Source organism: Physella acuta, unplaced genomic scaffold (genome assembly GCF_028476545.2).
Source record: "Physella acuta isolate Inbredline_101_S28 unplaced genomic scaffold, ASM2847654v3 ptg001103l, whole genome shotgun sequence".
Lineage (NCBI taxonomy): Eukaryota > Metazoa > Mollusca > Gastropoda > Physidae > Physella > Physella acuta.
In genome coordinates, this window is record NW_026732620.1 from 57,627 (window position 1) to 76,451 (window position 18,825).

General features: G+C 34.6%; 1 protein-coding gene across 4 annotated transcripts in view; it reads left to right on the forward strand.

Moving 5' to 3' along the window:
* Positions 1-18,825, forward strand: part of LOC131955795 (period circadian protein homolog 2) — a 34,912-nt gene that overhangs the window by 3,581 nt on the left and 12,506 nt on the right. For all 4 annotated transcript variants that reach the window (XM_059320071.1, XM_059320070.1, XM_059320072.1 and 1 more), the window contains exons 3-15: positions 10,864-10,944; positions 12,248-12,411; positions 12,712-12,797; positions 13,386-13,472; positions 13,699-13,810; positions 14,387-14,453; positions 16,131-16,306; positions 16,496-16,574; positions 16,706-16,812; positions 17,223-17,376; positions 17,740-17,851; positions 18,156-18,216; positions 18,693-18,781. In XM_059320071.1, coding sequence (XP_059176054.1) covers positions 10,864-10,944; positions 12,248-12,411; positions 12,712-12,797; positions 13,386-13,472; positions 13,699-13,810; positions 14,387-14,453; positions 16,131-16,306; positions 16,496-16,574; positions 16,706-16,812; positions 17,223-17,376; positions 17,740-17,851; positions 18,156-18,216; positions 18,693-18,781 — 1,375 coding nt within the window. The remainder of the gene's footprint in view (positions 1-10,863; positions 10,945-12,247; positions 12,412-12,711; positions 12,798-13,385; positions 13,473-13,698; positions 13,811-14,386; positions 14,454-16,130; positions 16,307-16,495; positions 16,575-16,705; positions 16,813-17,222; positions 17,377-17,739; positions 17,852-18,155; positions 18,217-18,692; positions 18,782-18,825) is intronic.

Sequence of the window (18,825 nt, forward strand, 5' to 3'; positions counted from 1 at the left end):
ATCTTTGTAGATTACATGATATACCTTGACTGGTAATACTTATTGCTTGTTTCCACAACAGATGCCCTATTCATTGCCTGCTAGGGGTCATCCATTTATAACATCCACACGGGGGGGGGGGGGGTCAGAAAAATGACTTTTGCGGACGCGTATGGACTTTTATAAGGGAAATAAGAAGTGGATTTTTGGGGGGGGGGGGGGGGGGGGTCCATAATCCAAAAAATGTGGGGACATCATAAATGGATGACCCCTTATTTCCTTAAGCCATGGTGTTAGGTACTATTTAAAAAATAGGTACTATTTAAAAAATATTGTAATCTGTTCCAGCCCTCCTTAACCTTTGGTGAACGCCTGTTTTCAGTGAAGTAGGATAAAAAAAAATACATTTTACTAAGTTAGCGTACAATGCCAGTACAGTATCAGAACTTAGTACTGCTAGATTAGCAGGGTTAATGTTCAGTCTCTTGTTTTGAAATATCAATGTGTACTTCAACTTCATTAACTTCCGTGAGACCTAGTACCCAATTCCTTAATTATTCTTAGGCTTGTTTAGGGAATCTATTTAAAGAAGTAAAGAATCCTCTTTTGACCTAGCGATCCATTGGGCAGATGAAGTAAAGCTCATATGTTTCTTGACCTTGCCATATGAAGGGAAGGTTTAGTCTGCATTTTGCCCAGCCGCCTTTACTTTCCCTAACATGAGTTAGGTACCCATCAGAGCTGGGTAGACTCAGGAACGCTCTTCTGACTTAGACCCAAATTAGAACTCGAGAATTTTTTATTTAGCAGCCTAGAGCTCTACCGTTTACGCCATCCCATAGGGAATCTTTATACTCTTCAGTAATTAAAGACTTCCATCTACCTCATTTTCATTCTTGTAAAGACTCAAAGGTCTCTTGTAAACTCACACAAGCAGTATTAAACTAGGTTTTGTTAATATTAATGAGTATACAACCAAAATCATTCTTTTCTCTGTTTTGTCTGAAAAGTGACAGATCACAACCACATGCTTTATATAAAATTATAGAAATTTAATAAATACATTTGGTAATTTATCGCTAGTAAATAACTTATAACCATCTTTTTTACAAAACTTTCTTTTTGAAGTACTGGGTTATTAAGTGTTGAGATCTAAACCACATTTTATCAAGATATTATCCCATGTCTTATCAATACATCATCCTTGTTATATTATCAACACGTCATTTTCTGTAGTTTATCAACACATCAACCTCTGTATTTTATCAACACAAACTGTATTTTTTTATCAACACATCAACTGTATTTTATCAACACATCAACCAAGACATCACACCATCTCATCTATCAATGTTTCTCATTCCTCTAGCATTATTCCTCTACATATCTTGGTTTTGTCAATCTTGATCTTTTAAATAATTTTGATGTTTTATTTGTATTCTTTAATGCATTTAAAAATGCTTTACCAATTATCAATGTGTCAAAATGTGTTGGTGACTGATTTTGTTACCTCTAGAGTATAAAGTTTTATTATAAGCATTTTTGTATTGGCTGTATGGTCAGAAGTAGAGTGCAGGATTGCTAACCTATAAGTTTCCAGTTCAAATCCCTGACTCAAACCTGTAGAATATCCCTGAGTCCACCCAGCTCTAATGAGTATCTGGGGAAGTTTAGGAAGCTTGGCATAGAACTGACCATTCCATCCCTTCGCATGTTGAGTTCACTGAAACTTGTAAACTGTGCCTCACCTGAGCCATTTACTGTCAATTCCACAAGGCTATCTCTACTTATGAATAAAATGCGTATTAATATTAGTTGTCTGGAATTTGATTATTTCACCACATTACTTAGCCAGATGACTTTATCATTGCCTACTTTGGCTGTGTACACTATCCTCCATATGCTGAGGTCATTGAAACAGATAAACTCTTGTTCCTCTGCCCCATGTGTCTTGTGCATGAAAAAGAAAATATTATGATGACCTTTGCGCTGTACAGTTTAACTTTTCCAGTGCCTTTATTATAGTTTGGAGTGTAGTTTGTAGTTTACAAGGAAACAGCAGAACTTAATATTCTACTAAATAAAATAGCCCAATACCAAAATAAGCTTTCATAGACATAAAGACCTACACACCAGACTGGCTGTATGTTAGATTTGGTTCTAAACTTTTCATTACCCTTGTTTACATTAGACTAGCTTGTTGACACACATGTAAATTACAATGGATATGTAGTACTCATGTCAACAAAAACACATGGGAGTGGAGTTGGACACATTGCTAGCCCATGAGTCCGGATTCAGGTCCCTGAGTCAAAAGGACTTCCCAGAGTCCACATTCTTTGACTGAAGTTAAAAAAACTACATGCTTCATAAGCCAATCTCAACACAATCAAATTAGTTGTTTATTTTTCCTGTCCTATCTTTTTTAAAATCCTTCTACATATCTGGGGTTTAATCAGAGGCGTAGCGACCCTTCCCGGCGCCCGGGGACAAACTTTTGATTTGCAACCCCCCCCCCCCTCTCAAACTTTCGATTTTCACCCCCCCTGAACTTTTCATTTGCATCCTCCCCCCCCCCCCTCAAACTTTCGATTTGCACCCCCTCGAACTTTTCATTTTCACCCCCCCCCCCCAACTCAAACTTTCAATTTGTTTTTCCAACCCGTTTTGGCGCCCCCCCCCCCTTAAGGTCGGCGCCCGTGGACATATGCCCCCCCCCCCTCGCTACGCCTCTGGGTTTAAAGGATCATAAGGCATACGCTGCTGTCATTGTCTTCTGTATTATCTTGTATAGTTCACAATTATGTAGGGGGGGGGGGGTGACCTTTGTAAAAAAAAAAAGACAACTTCCAAACCTTCACTTTTTAAGGTACAGTAAATGCTTGTGATAAACAATGAATCTTTATCTCATTGACTTAACATAGCGTTTTTTTTTTTTTAGGATACACGTTCTCATAGTATCCAACCATTTGAGCTTAATTTTATTTTTAAAAATGATTCTCTCATATTGATTGAAAAATTGAGCAGTTGTTACATAACTATTGAGCCGTCATTTTCCCATTTACACACACGTTCACCAAACCATTACACCTCAGCGGAACGGTTGAAAACCAGGAGAAAATCTAGCATCTATTTTTAGATTAGAATGTGTACCGATCGAAGCGTCGCGTTTATTTTCTACTCCACTTGCGTCACAATGTCTTGAAACTACGAGATAAAGATGGAAATAGCACTCAGATTGCTTGAAATTTTTCTTGGCCGATAAACGATGAACTAAATATAAACTGTCCAACTTCAACATTACACGTAATATTGTGCTAATTTTTACTTGTAATTATCATACCGATATAATAATCTCATGGCTTTAATCAGCCACGAATACGATTATGTAGCCTATGCTTTTTTATCTTAGTCTATTTTAAGCATTCAATACAGATACTTATAAATGTAGCTCTTAATTTCAACAGTAAATGCTGTGAATCACAATAGATGTATGATAATCAACTGCAATAGTTGTATTACCTCTCGTTTGTAATGAAGCATTGTAAAATAACATGATAGATTTAACTTTCAAAAGTTTAGAAATGATTTGTTTTATATGCTAATTAAAGCACTGGCATTACTTGACCGGGAGAAAGTAGCATTTTAACACAGGAGCCGGGGAACGGAGTTTTGGTCTTCATGAGAGCTCTAGCGTAGCGATGATAGTACAATGCGTTGACCTAAAGACACTTCTTCATTTTACCTGCCTCAACTTTAAATTCTGCTTTAACGTTCTCATTTGAAAATCCCTGTCATTATAGTTATATTTGAGTCACCAGTCAATTCGAGTTACTAAACATAAAAAGTAATGCCCTTTTCAAGAAAAGCTGGTGTTGCAGTATTTGAGCACTACTGATGTGCGCACAAATCACGGTGTTTTATTTCGCTAATTAGACCGTAATCATAACTCAGTTGACAGGCCATTCAGCGTCATCAGTTTTGATGGATCGGCTCTATGCTGGTGACCCCCACCCTCGTGGTTAACACCCGTGCCGCTGGACACCCAACAAACCCACGTGATTGTTGGGTCGTCTGCTGACCCTTCACAGCACGCTCACATTTCTGTATGGTATCTTCTTCTCCAGAACTGAGCCAGACGTTGTTTTCGAAAAGTTCATTTATCTTGAGACAATAGTTTGAAAAATGTAATTCCTTTCAATGTACCTGAACTGCGGTCTGTAAACCAACACAAGAACGCCCAAAATGGGCATTAAAATTAAGTAATGAAATAATTCGATTCTTTGTGTGTTATTGGGACTCAGCTTTCTTTCATTTTCGCCCCATAAACGCGAAAATTTACCATTAAATTTTATAAGCGTATTAAAGCACATACCCCCCCCCCTTCTGTAATGGTTGAATTAGGTCGCGTATTCTTGTCTGGCACTATACGGAAACCTGAAACTTTTGATTATGTCGACAGAACATCCGTCACCTCCTCTTCAAATAGCAGATGGCGGGAAGATATTCTATGCGAATCTCGTTTTTCAGCAGACAAATTGTCAGCCTTGCCGACAGCTCTCGTCCAATATGGCCGATGTTTGCTGTACTAATTGCTAGTGTTGGGAGAGAGCTTGACTGTGAGTTATGTCTGCTGTCTACTTCCCGAGACTAACTTCTCACTAGTAAAGTCACATGAACTGCACAAAAGCTGATTTTTTTGTCCGGATTGAATCTGTTTAAACTGCACATTCCGCCAAACTTACAAGTTAAATATGTGCCATATCTGAACAAAGCACTACTACATTGATACGCTCGTGAATGTTTAGAATGCACAATGATGTAGTTCTCATGTATCCCCAAACCATTACTACCTGGACACCCCCTTGAAAGTCTTGAGTTCGAATCCGGGTTCTAGTCAGTAGAACGTCACTCACTATACCCAGCTCTGATAGGTTCCCAAGTCGCGTTTGAAAAAGTAATGGCGGCTAAGCATATTGCTGACCACGCTAAAACATACCGAGGTCACAGAAACGGTCTCTTGTCCCATAGACATCGACAGTCAGGTTTAAAAGGGAACTTACTTACAACCCTCTTAAAACTCACCACTATATTATATCCATAATTTAGCCATTATTTAAAGTGAATCTTGTAACCCTTTACTCAAAATCAGTATAGAACAATATAAAAACTTTAAAAATCTAACTATTACAACATGTAATTAGTTGATTTTACACTAAACAATATTTGAGTTGGCGATACCCCCTGAGCTTTAGACAAGAAAAGACGAGACACATGGCCTAGTTAGCATGCCAGTTAAATACTACTACCACTCACACCACCCACACCAAGAACACCCACAATTATCAAGGTCCCAATTAGAATACCCGCCAGTACAAGTAGTCTTCTGGTGTTATGTAGAGGGGGGAAAAAAAGTAAAAACGCGTCTTGCGAAACACACCCCTAAGCCACCTTCGCTTACAGAGTTTCTTCCAGGCATCTCTTCGGGGGGGCAAAGCCCCCCCGAAAAATTTTTACTGCCCCCCCGAACGAAATGAAATTTATATAATTTATATAGAAAATATATACTTTTAACAGTGTCCGCCCCCCCGAAGAAAGTTTACCGCCCCCCCGAAGATTTCAAGTGCCCCCCCGGAGAAAAAAGTCTGGAAGAAACACTGTTCGCTTATCGCCAGCAGTTTTCTATGCCGTTTTATATAACGTAGCGCCACATGTGGGCGTCTCAATTGACATGTATTTGCCTCAACAATATATAGACAATATATATACACTACACACACATCCCTCCTCCGATAATGAGCAGCTTGCTTTACAAACATGACATTTGAAACAAAAAACTCATGAACCAAACCTTTAAGGATGAAAACCTTTGTTCCACTACACGTTTGTTCCTACAGCAAAAAAAAAATGCCCTTCTTACTAAGCAGTTTTCGAACATAAGCCATGTTTTGAATATAAGTTATGTACATATAACCTGATACATTGTATGTATTCACATCGTTTCTCCTAACACAAGCCTCTTGTTTTGTGTTCTATTATGTTGGTCAGCTAACAAGTTGAATACATTTCCGCTGCTCATCTGTCAATAATTTGATCAGTTCGAATGACTTGAGCATGGCACGTTTTGTTAAAGACGCACGATGCTGATGTCGCCTAAGTATGAATGATGCCTCATGGAACCCGTATCAGCCTTCATTGATTTTTTTCCCCTCTGGCCCTCTCTGCCTATTACGAAACACGTTGACACGCTTTCTAAATTTAGTAATCCCGATTAAAATGTATGATACTATTAATTAAACCATTGAAAAATACAGTTGTCGTAGTAGGTTGTTTGAATATATAATCGATACAATCTGCATCAGATTTCTGTGTTGACGTTTGGTATTGTTTACTTGCTAAACTGATTAATGGTTCGTGTTCTGTGCGAGCTACTCGGCGAAGACCTGTTGTTTATGTAACTGAATTAATTGTCGTTGATAGTTTAATTAACGGAGGCAACTTTAGATCCAATTTTATATTGTTAGAAATGTATCGGACGATATATATATATATATATATATATATATATATATATATATATATATATATATATATATATATATATAATGATGATCACACTATTTTTTTTTTCTTGTATGTCGAGGTCTCTGAAATGGATGAACTTTACTCTTTTATCCCACATGTCTTGGTATTGTGTGTAGATCTATAATATGTTTTCAATTTGTTTCTCAGCTAATCGTTGTTTACGCATCACAAGATGACCTATTGGTTTAGTGCGCACCTTTCAGTGAAAGATAAACGGTGAACCAACTCAAAGTATTGGCGTACTTTCCCTACCACATTTTCTTAGAACCCCTCCAGATGTTATTGTATAAATACACACACCACAGTCGCCATTACATCAACAAACTCCTTACACAAGAGACCTATAGGCAAGAATAGCCAGCCCGTACACAGTAGTCCCCATTACAAGAACAGTCTGTCCTTACATAACAGACCCCATTATAAGAACAGCATGTCCTTACTGAAAAGACCCCTATACAAGAACAACCCTCTTACACAACAGACCTCTTGTAAGAATAGCCATCTTACACAACAGACCCCCCCCCCCCTTACACGAACAGCCTGGTCTTACACAATAGACCCTCTTACAAGAACAGCATGCCCTTACATAAAATACCCCCTTACAAGAAAAGCCTGTGCTAATCAGACCCCTTTATAAGAACAGCATGCCCTTACATAAAAGACCCCCATTACAAGAACAGCCTGTTCAAATAAAACAGCCCCCCCCCTTACAAGAACGTATAACTATAAACAGTCCCAGATTTCCCCATAGAACAATAGATGAGAGTGAAGATGACGGGAGATTTCTCTGCAACCCAACACGTTTAAATCGATATACTGCGACTCATCAGATGACCGCCCCCTCCCTCCCCTCGACCTAACGTAGCACGCGGCATTAGTCCAGTTCCCATGATTGATAGGCTAATACATCCCCGCCACCTGTATCAGCATGAGCGTGGCTGTGTGCCACTAGATCGTCTCGTCAGCATTGATTTTAACATCATGTTTACACGTCCGGCATTCTTAAAACTCTAATGGGAGAGCTGGGAGAGACGAAATTAGCAAGAGGCTAGCTAGTAGCGGAAACACTTAAACCACATGGCATAACGCGTTAGATCAAGATAGTTTATTAAAGGAAACCAGAGTAGCATTAGTAGCAACAAATCGAAAGTAAACTTTTATTCCCACAAAACTGTATCAAAAGGGGTCATCCCTTTATAGCGTTCACAAAAATTTAGGATTTTAGCGCTCCTCTTCTTTCCTCCTCTCTCCCCCCCCCCCCCCCATTCCACACAAAAATGTACTATTTCAATACAATTGTATCGTGTTCGTATAAAAAGTTGCAAGGCCCCCTCGGGTTCATGACCTGTACTTCTGTTTACTTCGTAAACCGCTTACCAAAGAGGTGCTATTTCTATTTGGGGGGGGGGGGGGTCGTCTATAAATGACGTCACACTCCGAGTGGTGGGGTAGGATTTCAGAAAGTGTGACGACACGCTTATGTAGTAATGTTAGAAACTGAATTTTAGCCGTTGCTTCTCTTTGGTATTTTTTTTTATTTAAAAAAAATTACATTACACATTAAAATTATAAAATAGGCCTGCCTAACGTTGACGAGCCCAGTAAATTATAGTTTTGAGAGCGTTTGTAGGCTGAGATGCGACATTTAAGGTTTAGAGTCCTGGGTTTTTGTGATGATGTGCGACGTTGAGGAAGGGGTAGTGGAGGAGGTAAAATCGTTTTAAAAAATCGTAGCGTCGCTTATGATATGGATGGCCCCAGTTAAAGTATAACTACCGATCGGATGGGTTTTTTTAATTTCACTTTTTAAAGCAACAAACCAGTTTTACGTTTGATTTAAAATGTGAGCACTTCGCTGTGTAATTCAACATGTGAACTCGAACACCCCACCCCCCTCCCCACCAATCCCACACGCGTTCACATTAGTCGATTTTTTTCGGACCCCCTCCATGTGGACGTCATAAATGGATGATCAAGGATATGTATATTACATAGACGTCGGTTAAATAGACCTCGTGATTGCTGGCAACTCGTTGCCTACATTTGTAATGAGCACTTGAAGTGTTTCACTTGATTTAATTTTAGAGGAATTTTTTTAAACTATGCTTTTTTATTTAAAATAGGTTTTGTAATGTTATACACAGTCACGGCATTTCCCCTTCCTATGCGTGTCTCTATTTGCAGACTAACGAAATACGTAGGTCTACGTCATTTCTTTTTAATACACTTTTATTCCCTTTATACTTTGTACTGGCGGCCATCTTTCAATTGCTTGGTCACATCCTATTGTAACATCAAAGTATACAAACAACGCAGGAGGGGAAGTAGAAGTTGTTACCTACAGCTTTTTAAAAAGCGTATGTCATACGCAGATAAGTATCCATTCTGCTATAGCTAATTTTTCTATCAACTGCCCGCCCCTTCACTCCTTTCTAACAAGTGTCTTCTCCAAGTGACAAGTTGTTTTGTTTCTTAGACACTATTAGATTGGTTCATCACCCTCAAGGGAGACAATTTTAAATATTTCCATCGTCTTTAAACTTTGCCCTTGTTGTGTAACATTTCCATAGACCAGCAACACAGATGTTGTGTAACACTTATTGGAGCCTTCCAACCTAAACGTCAGGTTGTGATTTAATTAGTACTAGATCTAATAAAATAAAATGTTTGGGATTTAAAAAGAAATAAATAACGAAGGGAAAAAAACCGCTGGATAAATCTTTTTTTTAGAATCAGCTGTACTACAAACAAGAACGAAGAAGCTTGTTGTTCTAGAACTTATAAAGCTCATCTTACTATTCCCGATAGCAGATATTCTTTCAACAAAAGTAATGAAAATGAAAGTGTTACATGCCATTGCTCTATACCACAGTTAGTCCGACGTAACAGTTTAACAAAATAACGTACCATCCCCTATCCCTTTTGTTATATAATAAGTGCATGACTCAACCCTGGCCTAGAAATATGCAAATGACATCGGAACCTTTTTCTACTGTGAATAAACTAGAAACCTTGCTACTCCGTCCAAGGTCATTTGTAATTTGTATGTTTCTCCGTTTGCTGGAGACGCGTCAGCCGTTCACGACACAGTCAAAGGTGAATGACCTCACAAAGGTCAAATAAATTGGGGGAATTAAGCTCACCCGCCACGTGCAGGCCCGTGAATTATTTATTTCAGGTTATGTTGCGTTATAGTTTTCTCACTGGTCGCATTTGAAATTAAGGATAGGATGCAACTTCTCAGTTTAGTGGTTGGTTGGGCTTTGCACCGCACACTTACCGCGTATTTAATACTTTTTAAGTTGACGCTTGGGTAGGGGTTGTAAAAATGTGTCGTATTATTTAAGAACAAATAAAACCTATTCAATAACGAATTCATTTATACTAGTTTTTTTGAGTGTGTGGCAACGTCGTTTAAGAGAGAGAGGGTGGGGGGGGGGTCTACTTGTGACATCGTGTGCCAACCATTATTAGGATGGAGTTTAGAATCCATCAAAATTGTGTGATTTCATTTCTGAACATCTTACGTAACTTGAAAACGTTGAACACAACAGCCGACAACACATAACTTCCATATAAAACACAGCTTGTGCAGTAAGACTCAGTTGGGGGTGCTGGTTTAATTTTATTCAGTTAATTATTTTACAAATTACGAGTCTCACCTGTTTATTCATGCAACAAGTCAAAGTGTGAGTGGGTTAATGGGTTCAATCTTTAAAGATGTTTTGTTGAGGGGGGGGGGGGGGGTAGATGACAAAAAATACCATGTCATTGTAATGAGACATTTCCCTTTTTTTCCTACTAAATCTGTTGAAATTCTTTTTTAATATTTAATAAACATGGGACCACGTCTCCTAGTTACCCCAAAAGTTCAAATCCGGGTTCTGGTCAGTGGAACTTCCACGAGTCCACCCAGCTTTGATGGGTAACTATCTCAAGTTGGGGAAAGCAAAGTGTCTGGTCATAGTGCTGACTTCATGTGCCCAGTTCTCTCATACAGATAAACTCTACTTCATTTGCCCGGTGTGTTTTGGCATGAACGGGAAGAGATGACAATTTAATAATCAGGCTTTTTACCATCTTTCATTGAATAGTTTTATATAAGGGTAGTTTGTATATTATTAGGCTAGACCAATAGATACATAATCAACATATTTATCTACCATGTTTGTGATACACCACTACATATAAAAACATTTTCAGTCCCTCTATTTTTCTATTTTTCTGTTTTTTGTAAATGCATTATGTAAGACAAAAGTTTGAGATGAAACATGTCTAGCAAGTTTTCTCTTGTTTCAGAACAAGCAGTAGCTCCTCTCTTTCTCTCTCTCTGTTCAGTGAGAGTGATTTCGCTGAAGCACCATCAACAAGTGGGTGTAGGTAAGTCAACACTTTTTATCAACTTGAGTACTAGTGATAAAACTAGATTTTTATTTCCTTTTTTGTTATATAAAAAATTCAGATATCAATTAGTATTAAAGCAAGAAGTTTTTGTAACATTGTGACACTAACCCCTGACATAATTCTAACCCTTACATTAATATAAATGAAGAAAAGTTTTAATAGATCAGTTATCTTTCTATATAAAAAAAACCTTTTACGTAATAACAATAAACAAGTAAAATGTCCTTTTCTTAAAAAAGACAAAATAATTTACAATAACTACAGTTATTGTTGATTAATGTATGATTACAGAATACTCAAATATGAAAAATGACTTTGATTCTATTGTGACGCTCTTGTAAAAATACAACACTACCACAGCCATTTTAGTTTTTAACTCTGCAAACTAGGCATCCCATTAAACTAATTAGACAATGTATTACATTAAAAGCCAGCTATTAATTATGTCAAATTAAACCCAGTCAGTTAAATGGTTTCAAATGGTATGGTGGCATTTGAAACAGAATTAGAAATCACGATTTAATCAACATAAAATAAGTTCTAGAACTTACGAGGCTGTTCTGATAACATTAAGTAAAAATTGTAATACTGATTAAATGTAATACTCAATAGCTTTACCTGTCTTTGGTATTGACCTGTAATTAAAGTCTTTCCACAATGTCACATTAACATAATAATTTAATAACAGACAATAATGTTAGACATAAAGTTCCAATGTGTACATTATAAATGAATTTACTAAAGCAATAGAGTTGAGTAAAGAATATTTGTTGTGCTTTTCTTCCAGAAGGATCTTTAAATTAATATTATTTTATAATTTTGGGATCAGTATTTTAACTGTATAGTCTTCAAACACTAAAATAAGTATAAAATATATTGAAAATCATTAACAACACTAACTTGACTATTGTGATGTATGGTTGGGGATCAATGATATCAAGAGAACCTCAACGGCAAAATTGTAGAGATACAACATTATGAATAGTAATGAACCCATTTTCTTACTTTATAAAATGTTTGATCAACTTACACAATTTTAAGCAGTGTAAACAAAATGATTAGACATCCTATTGAATGATCATTGTATACTAATAAATAGTTAATAACAAAAACAAAAGAAATCAAAAGGTTATAAACTGAAGGAAAGCTACTGTAGCCATTCTATTTACAAATACAATCCATAGGCCTGCTGACACTCACAATAGCTTGCTTCATTCTGTATTAAATTTCATAATTAATTTTTTTTTATATTGAATGCACTGTTGTCTCTATTACTTAGCTCTGAAATGGCTAGCGCTATGCAGTCTAAGGAAAAAAAAAAGGAAAGAGCCAAAGAGTTTATGAAAACTCTCAAGTCAATGTTACCACCCAAGGAGCGGGCTAGAAAAATGGATACCCTTTCTACCCTGGAGCAGCTTGTAAACAGCATGAGGCAACTCAATGGTTAGTTGGCTAGATAAACTTAATTTTACTGTAGCTCTTTTTTAATCAGATACTCAAATACTATTGATGGTGCTGACTACACTATCACTTCATATGCCAAGGTCAAGAAACATGAACTCTACCTCATCTGCCCAACAGATTGTTAGGTCTAAAGAGGAATATGTTCTTATATAAAGAAACATTTTTTTAATATGGCATATAAAATGGAAAGTTTCTTTACTAAATCTTTGTTTAGAGCTTGTAATACTTTGACCAAATGATTGCTGACTGGCCCATGTAAGGAAATTATTTTGTTTACAGAGGAACAAACAAGACAGAGTGAATTTAAGATTCCACCCCCTCACAGTGGATCTTATGTGGATCATGATTCAGAGAAACTTTCACAAGTAAGAGAGCCTAGAGAGACAACTTTTACACCATGTTTAGTTCAATATTTGCTTCATTTCTACTTAGTATATCTATTTCTTATTATATTAATTTAAGATATTATATGTATCTAACTTACTCTTAAATATAGGTATAGTAGAGATACATTATAAAAAAGTGATATAAACAAGATTACCTAAATCACAGAATTATTTTCTATAAGATAAATATTGATTTACATGTCTACAAGTATTTTGAAAAAAAAAATTAATTTTGTTGAAAAATATATCTGCTCATAACTAGCCTTATAACTTAAAAATGGGATTAGAAGCTATTTTGTTCAAATTCCACTTTTAAGTTATTTTCAATGTATATATGTCAAAGACCTATTGTAAATCTTTATTATACTGATTTAGAACAAACTGCTTAACAGACTGCTTATTGGGCAGGAATATTTTCATTATCTAGAAACATTTGATTTAGTTTTAGGAAATTTTTTTATAATATAAGCTCACAGAATTAAAAATTATACAATCCGAAGTGTGTCTATTATAAAAAATTTAATGGTTGAAAATAAACTGATTTTTTATATTTTATTAAAATTTCAGAGTAACATGTACATCTCAGTGACATTAAAAAACCATGTGGTACAGTCGGCCTCTACAGTTTTAATGGAACACTTGGGTTACCCTGTGGTGAGTTATTTCTTTTTGCTGTCACACATATAGCTTTAACATTATAAATACTTGGTATAAGACAATGTGCCTCCCATACTTGCTTTTAACTTGCATGGAAATAAATGCAGACATTTCAAATGCTGTTTTGAAAGAGGTTTAGTTTAAGTGGTTATCAGTGCTTTGTTGTTGATTATATTTATTTTATTATAACACAAAAAATTATTTACGTTTTATTTTCCTTTAGGATTGGTGGAAAGGCAGACTACTGAAGGACTTTGTCAACAAAAAGGATATAAACACTGTTAACAGTTGCATTGCTCTACACTCTAGTGATGAGGAACACACAGAGACATCTGGTAAGTTTAACTTGCACACTTTATTCTCAACTTTTTTTTAATTTAGGCTTTTGAGGACAGCTATTCAAATATAAGTCCAGCATAAATGTTGTGCTATTGTATAGATTCAAATGCAAATATTTATTGTTATAAAAACTTTTTTTTTTTTCATTCTGTTTTAGTTGTTCACAATTCTGTTAAAATAAATAATGTTTCTTGAAGAGTTACTTGGATGGTAATGAAGTTAGACAACTACTAATCTTTGAAATTTAGTAACTCAGGAAATGCAAAGCCTATTGTCACTTAAACTAACAATTGATAGAGGATTCAGTCCTTTATAGGACTGTAACTGTTGGTGGGGTTCTCTATGTTGTTTATAATGTAAAATAATAATTCTAAGTGCAGATACCCACATAGTCATCAGTGAAAATTATGCCTTAACTCTAATAGTAAGAGTAGACTTAGTATTTTTAGTTTTCAGTTATATACTTAAAGTATTTTTATAGACACAGGTAGAAACTTTCTGGTGCTTAAACTAATTATACAACTTATCAGTGGAGAAAATATATGTTTTGATTAAATATGTTTTCTTTATAGACAATGCTGTCAGCTCATCCACTGGGAGAACCAAGGAAGGATCAAAGTACTTTTATGCCAGAATTAGGTAAAAAGAACCATTAGCTTGTAGTATTTTTACTTCTGTTTAGCTTTCACTTTCCACAACAATGTATTATTGCATAAAACATGATGTTTTAATGAAAATATAAAACACCAAGTTTTCATCTTAAACATTAAATGCCAGTTTTTAGATATTTTATTTTTATAATTTTTATTAATAAAATGTTACTATAGAATTTGCAGTGAGATTTGAAAATCAGTCTAAAACTACAGATACGTTTTGACTGTAAGTTTTTATTCTAAATGTAGATAAGGATTACAAATTTTATATTATTTTTTAAATTACAAAACTGTGTGTTCAACTTAGGTAAAACTGGCAATTTCTGAAATCACTAAATAGGTCACTTTGTAATTGAATTCTCGCTAATTTATCCTGTTACTTAACTTTATTACACTCTTGCACTTTCTGTTCTCACTAATAAGCATAGAAGAAGATTTAAAGTTTATTAACAAACACCTAATTGACTGTTTAAATCATCAGTTAGGTATTTCTATACAAATTATTCTTTAATTTAATTTGACAAGGTCCAATATTTGAGAAGAGCTTTGTTTTTTTTTTAAATTTTGATTTGTTTTTCCTTTGAACGCCATTTGTCAAAGTTTTTTATAACAATTCTTTAATTTTGAATTGTTTTTCCACTGAAGACCTTTTGTCAAAACGTAAGTTGTTGTGTTGTTAACGGCTTGATAAAACACATTTGTATTTTCAGACTGATATTTTCAATTGAAATTGATTTTAAATTATTTTTGCAAGCCTTACTGCCTATAATGCAGCACTGTTTGATTTGGAAAATTTAAATAAATAATTGAGTGATTATACTGAATAAAATATAGAGAGTAATATATAAACCTTTAATATCTTATTCTTGGTTATTTCTCTTTATGGCTCCAGCATTTATTTTGCAAAGTCAACTTTTTCATATAAAAATCATTTAATATTGTTGTTTTTTTCTGGTTATATCTGCATGGAATTGTTATTTTCAAGTTTTACCAATTCGTTAGCCTGAAACAAACACCAGTTGTATCAGTTTCACTGTTCTTATCAATTTTGTATGTGCAACTTGTAAACTGTAAAATCTACTTTAAATATTGTAATGCTTTTGTTCTATCATATTAGCTATAATCTTCTAACTCTATAACCCCCTCTCACAGTCAGACATATTTAATACATGTAATTTTATAGTGTATAATTTTGTCAAAACAACTTGTGATGTGAAGCACTTTTTACCCTTCATCTCTTTATATTGTTTCACAAGATTTAAAATATTTTAAGCAGTAATTTTTGGATCTTGTGCTTTTATTTAATTTACTTTACTTTATTTTATTTTTTTCATGGGCACACTTTGTTTAAGGTTTGCTTTGTTCACTTATTCTTTACTAACTGTCAGGTACACATGTGAGCTGAGTAAACTCAGTGATATCCAACACACATTAGCCAACATCATGAAATTCATAATCTTTGAGGCCGTAATCCTGTTATTTGCCCACTTCTCACTAGATTTTACATGTCTAATTAGTTTTGTGCCATCAATAATCCCAGTTACTTTTAAGGAAATAATCTGGTGTGTATTCATTTAATAGTTGCATAAATTTATCAAAAAAAAAAAAAAACCTGTATAACTTTCTACTTTTTTAACCACCTGATTTTAAAATGACTTTATAGGAGGTTTCGCAAGCTGGGTGATGGATTTACTCTACACAATGTGATCTCCTACTGCCCCTTCATGATGATGATAACAACTAAACCACCAGAACCCAGTGACTCATCTGATGAAGAGGGAAGCAGACACAAAAAATGGCTGACCATTTACTGCCAGCCACTCAGCTCAGCTTACACTGGTAGGCAAATTAGAATCATTTGACTCGGTTAGATTACTTACACTAAACCAACAAACACAGAACTAAGTATAATTGATTAATCAAGTTAGATTCTTTGCACACCTTTTCAACAAATAAATACATAAATTAGTATTTAGATAATGTACACAAGTGCAAAAAATGAGTTTTAAATTTGTATAATTTTTGCAGATCGACATGTTATTCCTGAGAAAAGAAACTTCAGCCTTAGACACTCATTGTTCTGTAACTTCACATACGTTCATCCAAAGTAAGTAAATAGCTCCCATCATCCTAACAAATCTTGTTTATCCTAATTCTTTTCGTAATTACATTCAGCCAAGTGTTATTTAGCTTTTTTAGTAGGCCTAATTTGTATATATTACTAAATTCCTTTTTCAGTGCTGTTCGACTGCTTGGCTTTCTTCCCCAAGACCTGAATAGCATGTCAATCTTTGAGCTGTATCACCCTGATGACTTCCATCTACTGTTGGAGATTCACAAGAAAAGTAAATCCCTGTTATGTTTATGATTCATTTGCATGTGCTAAATGAAGTTAAAATTCAAACTAGTTTACATTTTTTTTGTTACTGCATAAACAGGATACCCTAAAAAGTATCATCTTAAATTTGTATAGAGAAAAAATGAGCCATATATCTTTAAGTATAAGATTTGAACCTATATTTAAAATTATTATTATTTTTAGCTTGTTTTTAATATTTATAAGTACGCCTTATCTTTTGCAAAATAAAGCATGTTGTGTAAAATATGTGTATTGAATCATTTAAATCAATATGGCTTAAAACCAACATGAAACTGTTTATGATCTGAAATGTAAACAGAAATCCTGATGAAATAATATGATTTTAGATACTTGTAAGTTATAATATCAACAAATTTTCACTTTCATTCTTCTCAGTTATCTTGTCTATGGGTCAACCCTTTAAGAGTGGCGCCATCAGGCTTCGGACAAGAAATGGGTGTTATGTTGAAGTGGAGACTGAGTGGTCAAGTTTTATGAACCCCTGGTCAATGCAGCTAGAGTTTATCATAGGACAACACACTATTACCAAGTAAGTCATAGCTGTATTTAAACAGATGGATAGCAGATTATTGTTGTCTTTTCCAGTATTATCTAACTTTGTTATTTCCACTAATTTAAAATCTTATTTTATTTAAAATTTAACAAGTCATAAAATTTACAATGTTTTTATCAACTGTATATTTTGGTAAGTTTCTGAATGCATTGAACAGTCTATGCATTATACAAAGATTGTGTAGGAATGTGTGACAAAATGTTTATATTACTGTAAATGTTTATATCAATACAATAATCATATTGAGACTTTATTTAAAGAATCCTCATACCTTTCTTGAATCTATATATCAGATTTGAAGTTAGTTTCCATCTTTTAAAGATTTTATTTCTGTTATAGAGGACCTACTCGACCAGATTTGTTTGAAGATTTACCTGTGAAGCCAACCAGGATTGATCTCTCACCTGAAGCAAGGAAAATAAAGGAGAACATTCTGGAGGTCTTAAAAAGGGTAAGATATCTCTACATTTGTCTGCTAAAAGTTTAGTCCCTTGATTTTCTAGGCTAAATCAGATACAGATGATTTGCTCATAATAAAAATTTGTTACATCAAAATGGCGTAAGTAAATATACTACAACTGTGTGTCATAAAAAGATATCCTATTTAGCGTAACTGTTTGGGGTCACGATGTTGAGAATAAGCAACATGTTTTTACATTACTTTTGATGACATATATAGTGGCTGTCAATATGTAACCATTTCATACAAACAATAAAAGAAAAAATGTTAGTGTTAGTTTTTTTTTTCTCACCAGCCAATCCAGGGTGTGTTTGCAGAGCCATCACCTGTTGTGGCCCAACCCGTTAAAGAGCCAGGTAAAAAATATTTTATGCCTCGCTAAATCCAGTAAAAATAAATAAAAAATTATTTAAAAATGAATAGCCATTACAAAAAAAAATTAAATTTATACTGTAAACCATATTATGTGAGTATAGTTTCTGATTTTAAGCAAAGTAAAACAAGTTTAAGAACATTTATAATTACAAGCTTGCATGTGCACTAAAATAAGTATTCTTAGCTATAATAGTAAATCATAATAGATATAAATGTTGTTTTAAAAAAACAAAGGTTGCTTCAATGAGTGTTGATTGATGTTTTTTTATAATACTGTAGATATTTGATGCCTAACATGTAAAAAATTAGTAGTATATTTTTTCATTCTAATATTTATGTGTAAAAATCTCTTCACACAAAAACCTATTTAATCTGCACCTTGATACCTTGACTTTTAATGACAAACATCCATTCATTGTGCCTAAAATAAGCTTGTAAAATATATTTTCTTTTCCAGCTAAAGTACCACAAGCTACTGTCCTACACAGTGTTATGGCTGAGACAGAGTCTAGTGTCAGAGTAGTTGGGATGAATGAAAAACCTAAGGTTTGTTTTCTTTTATACTGGTTGTTCAAACATATTGTCCCCTT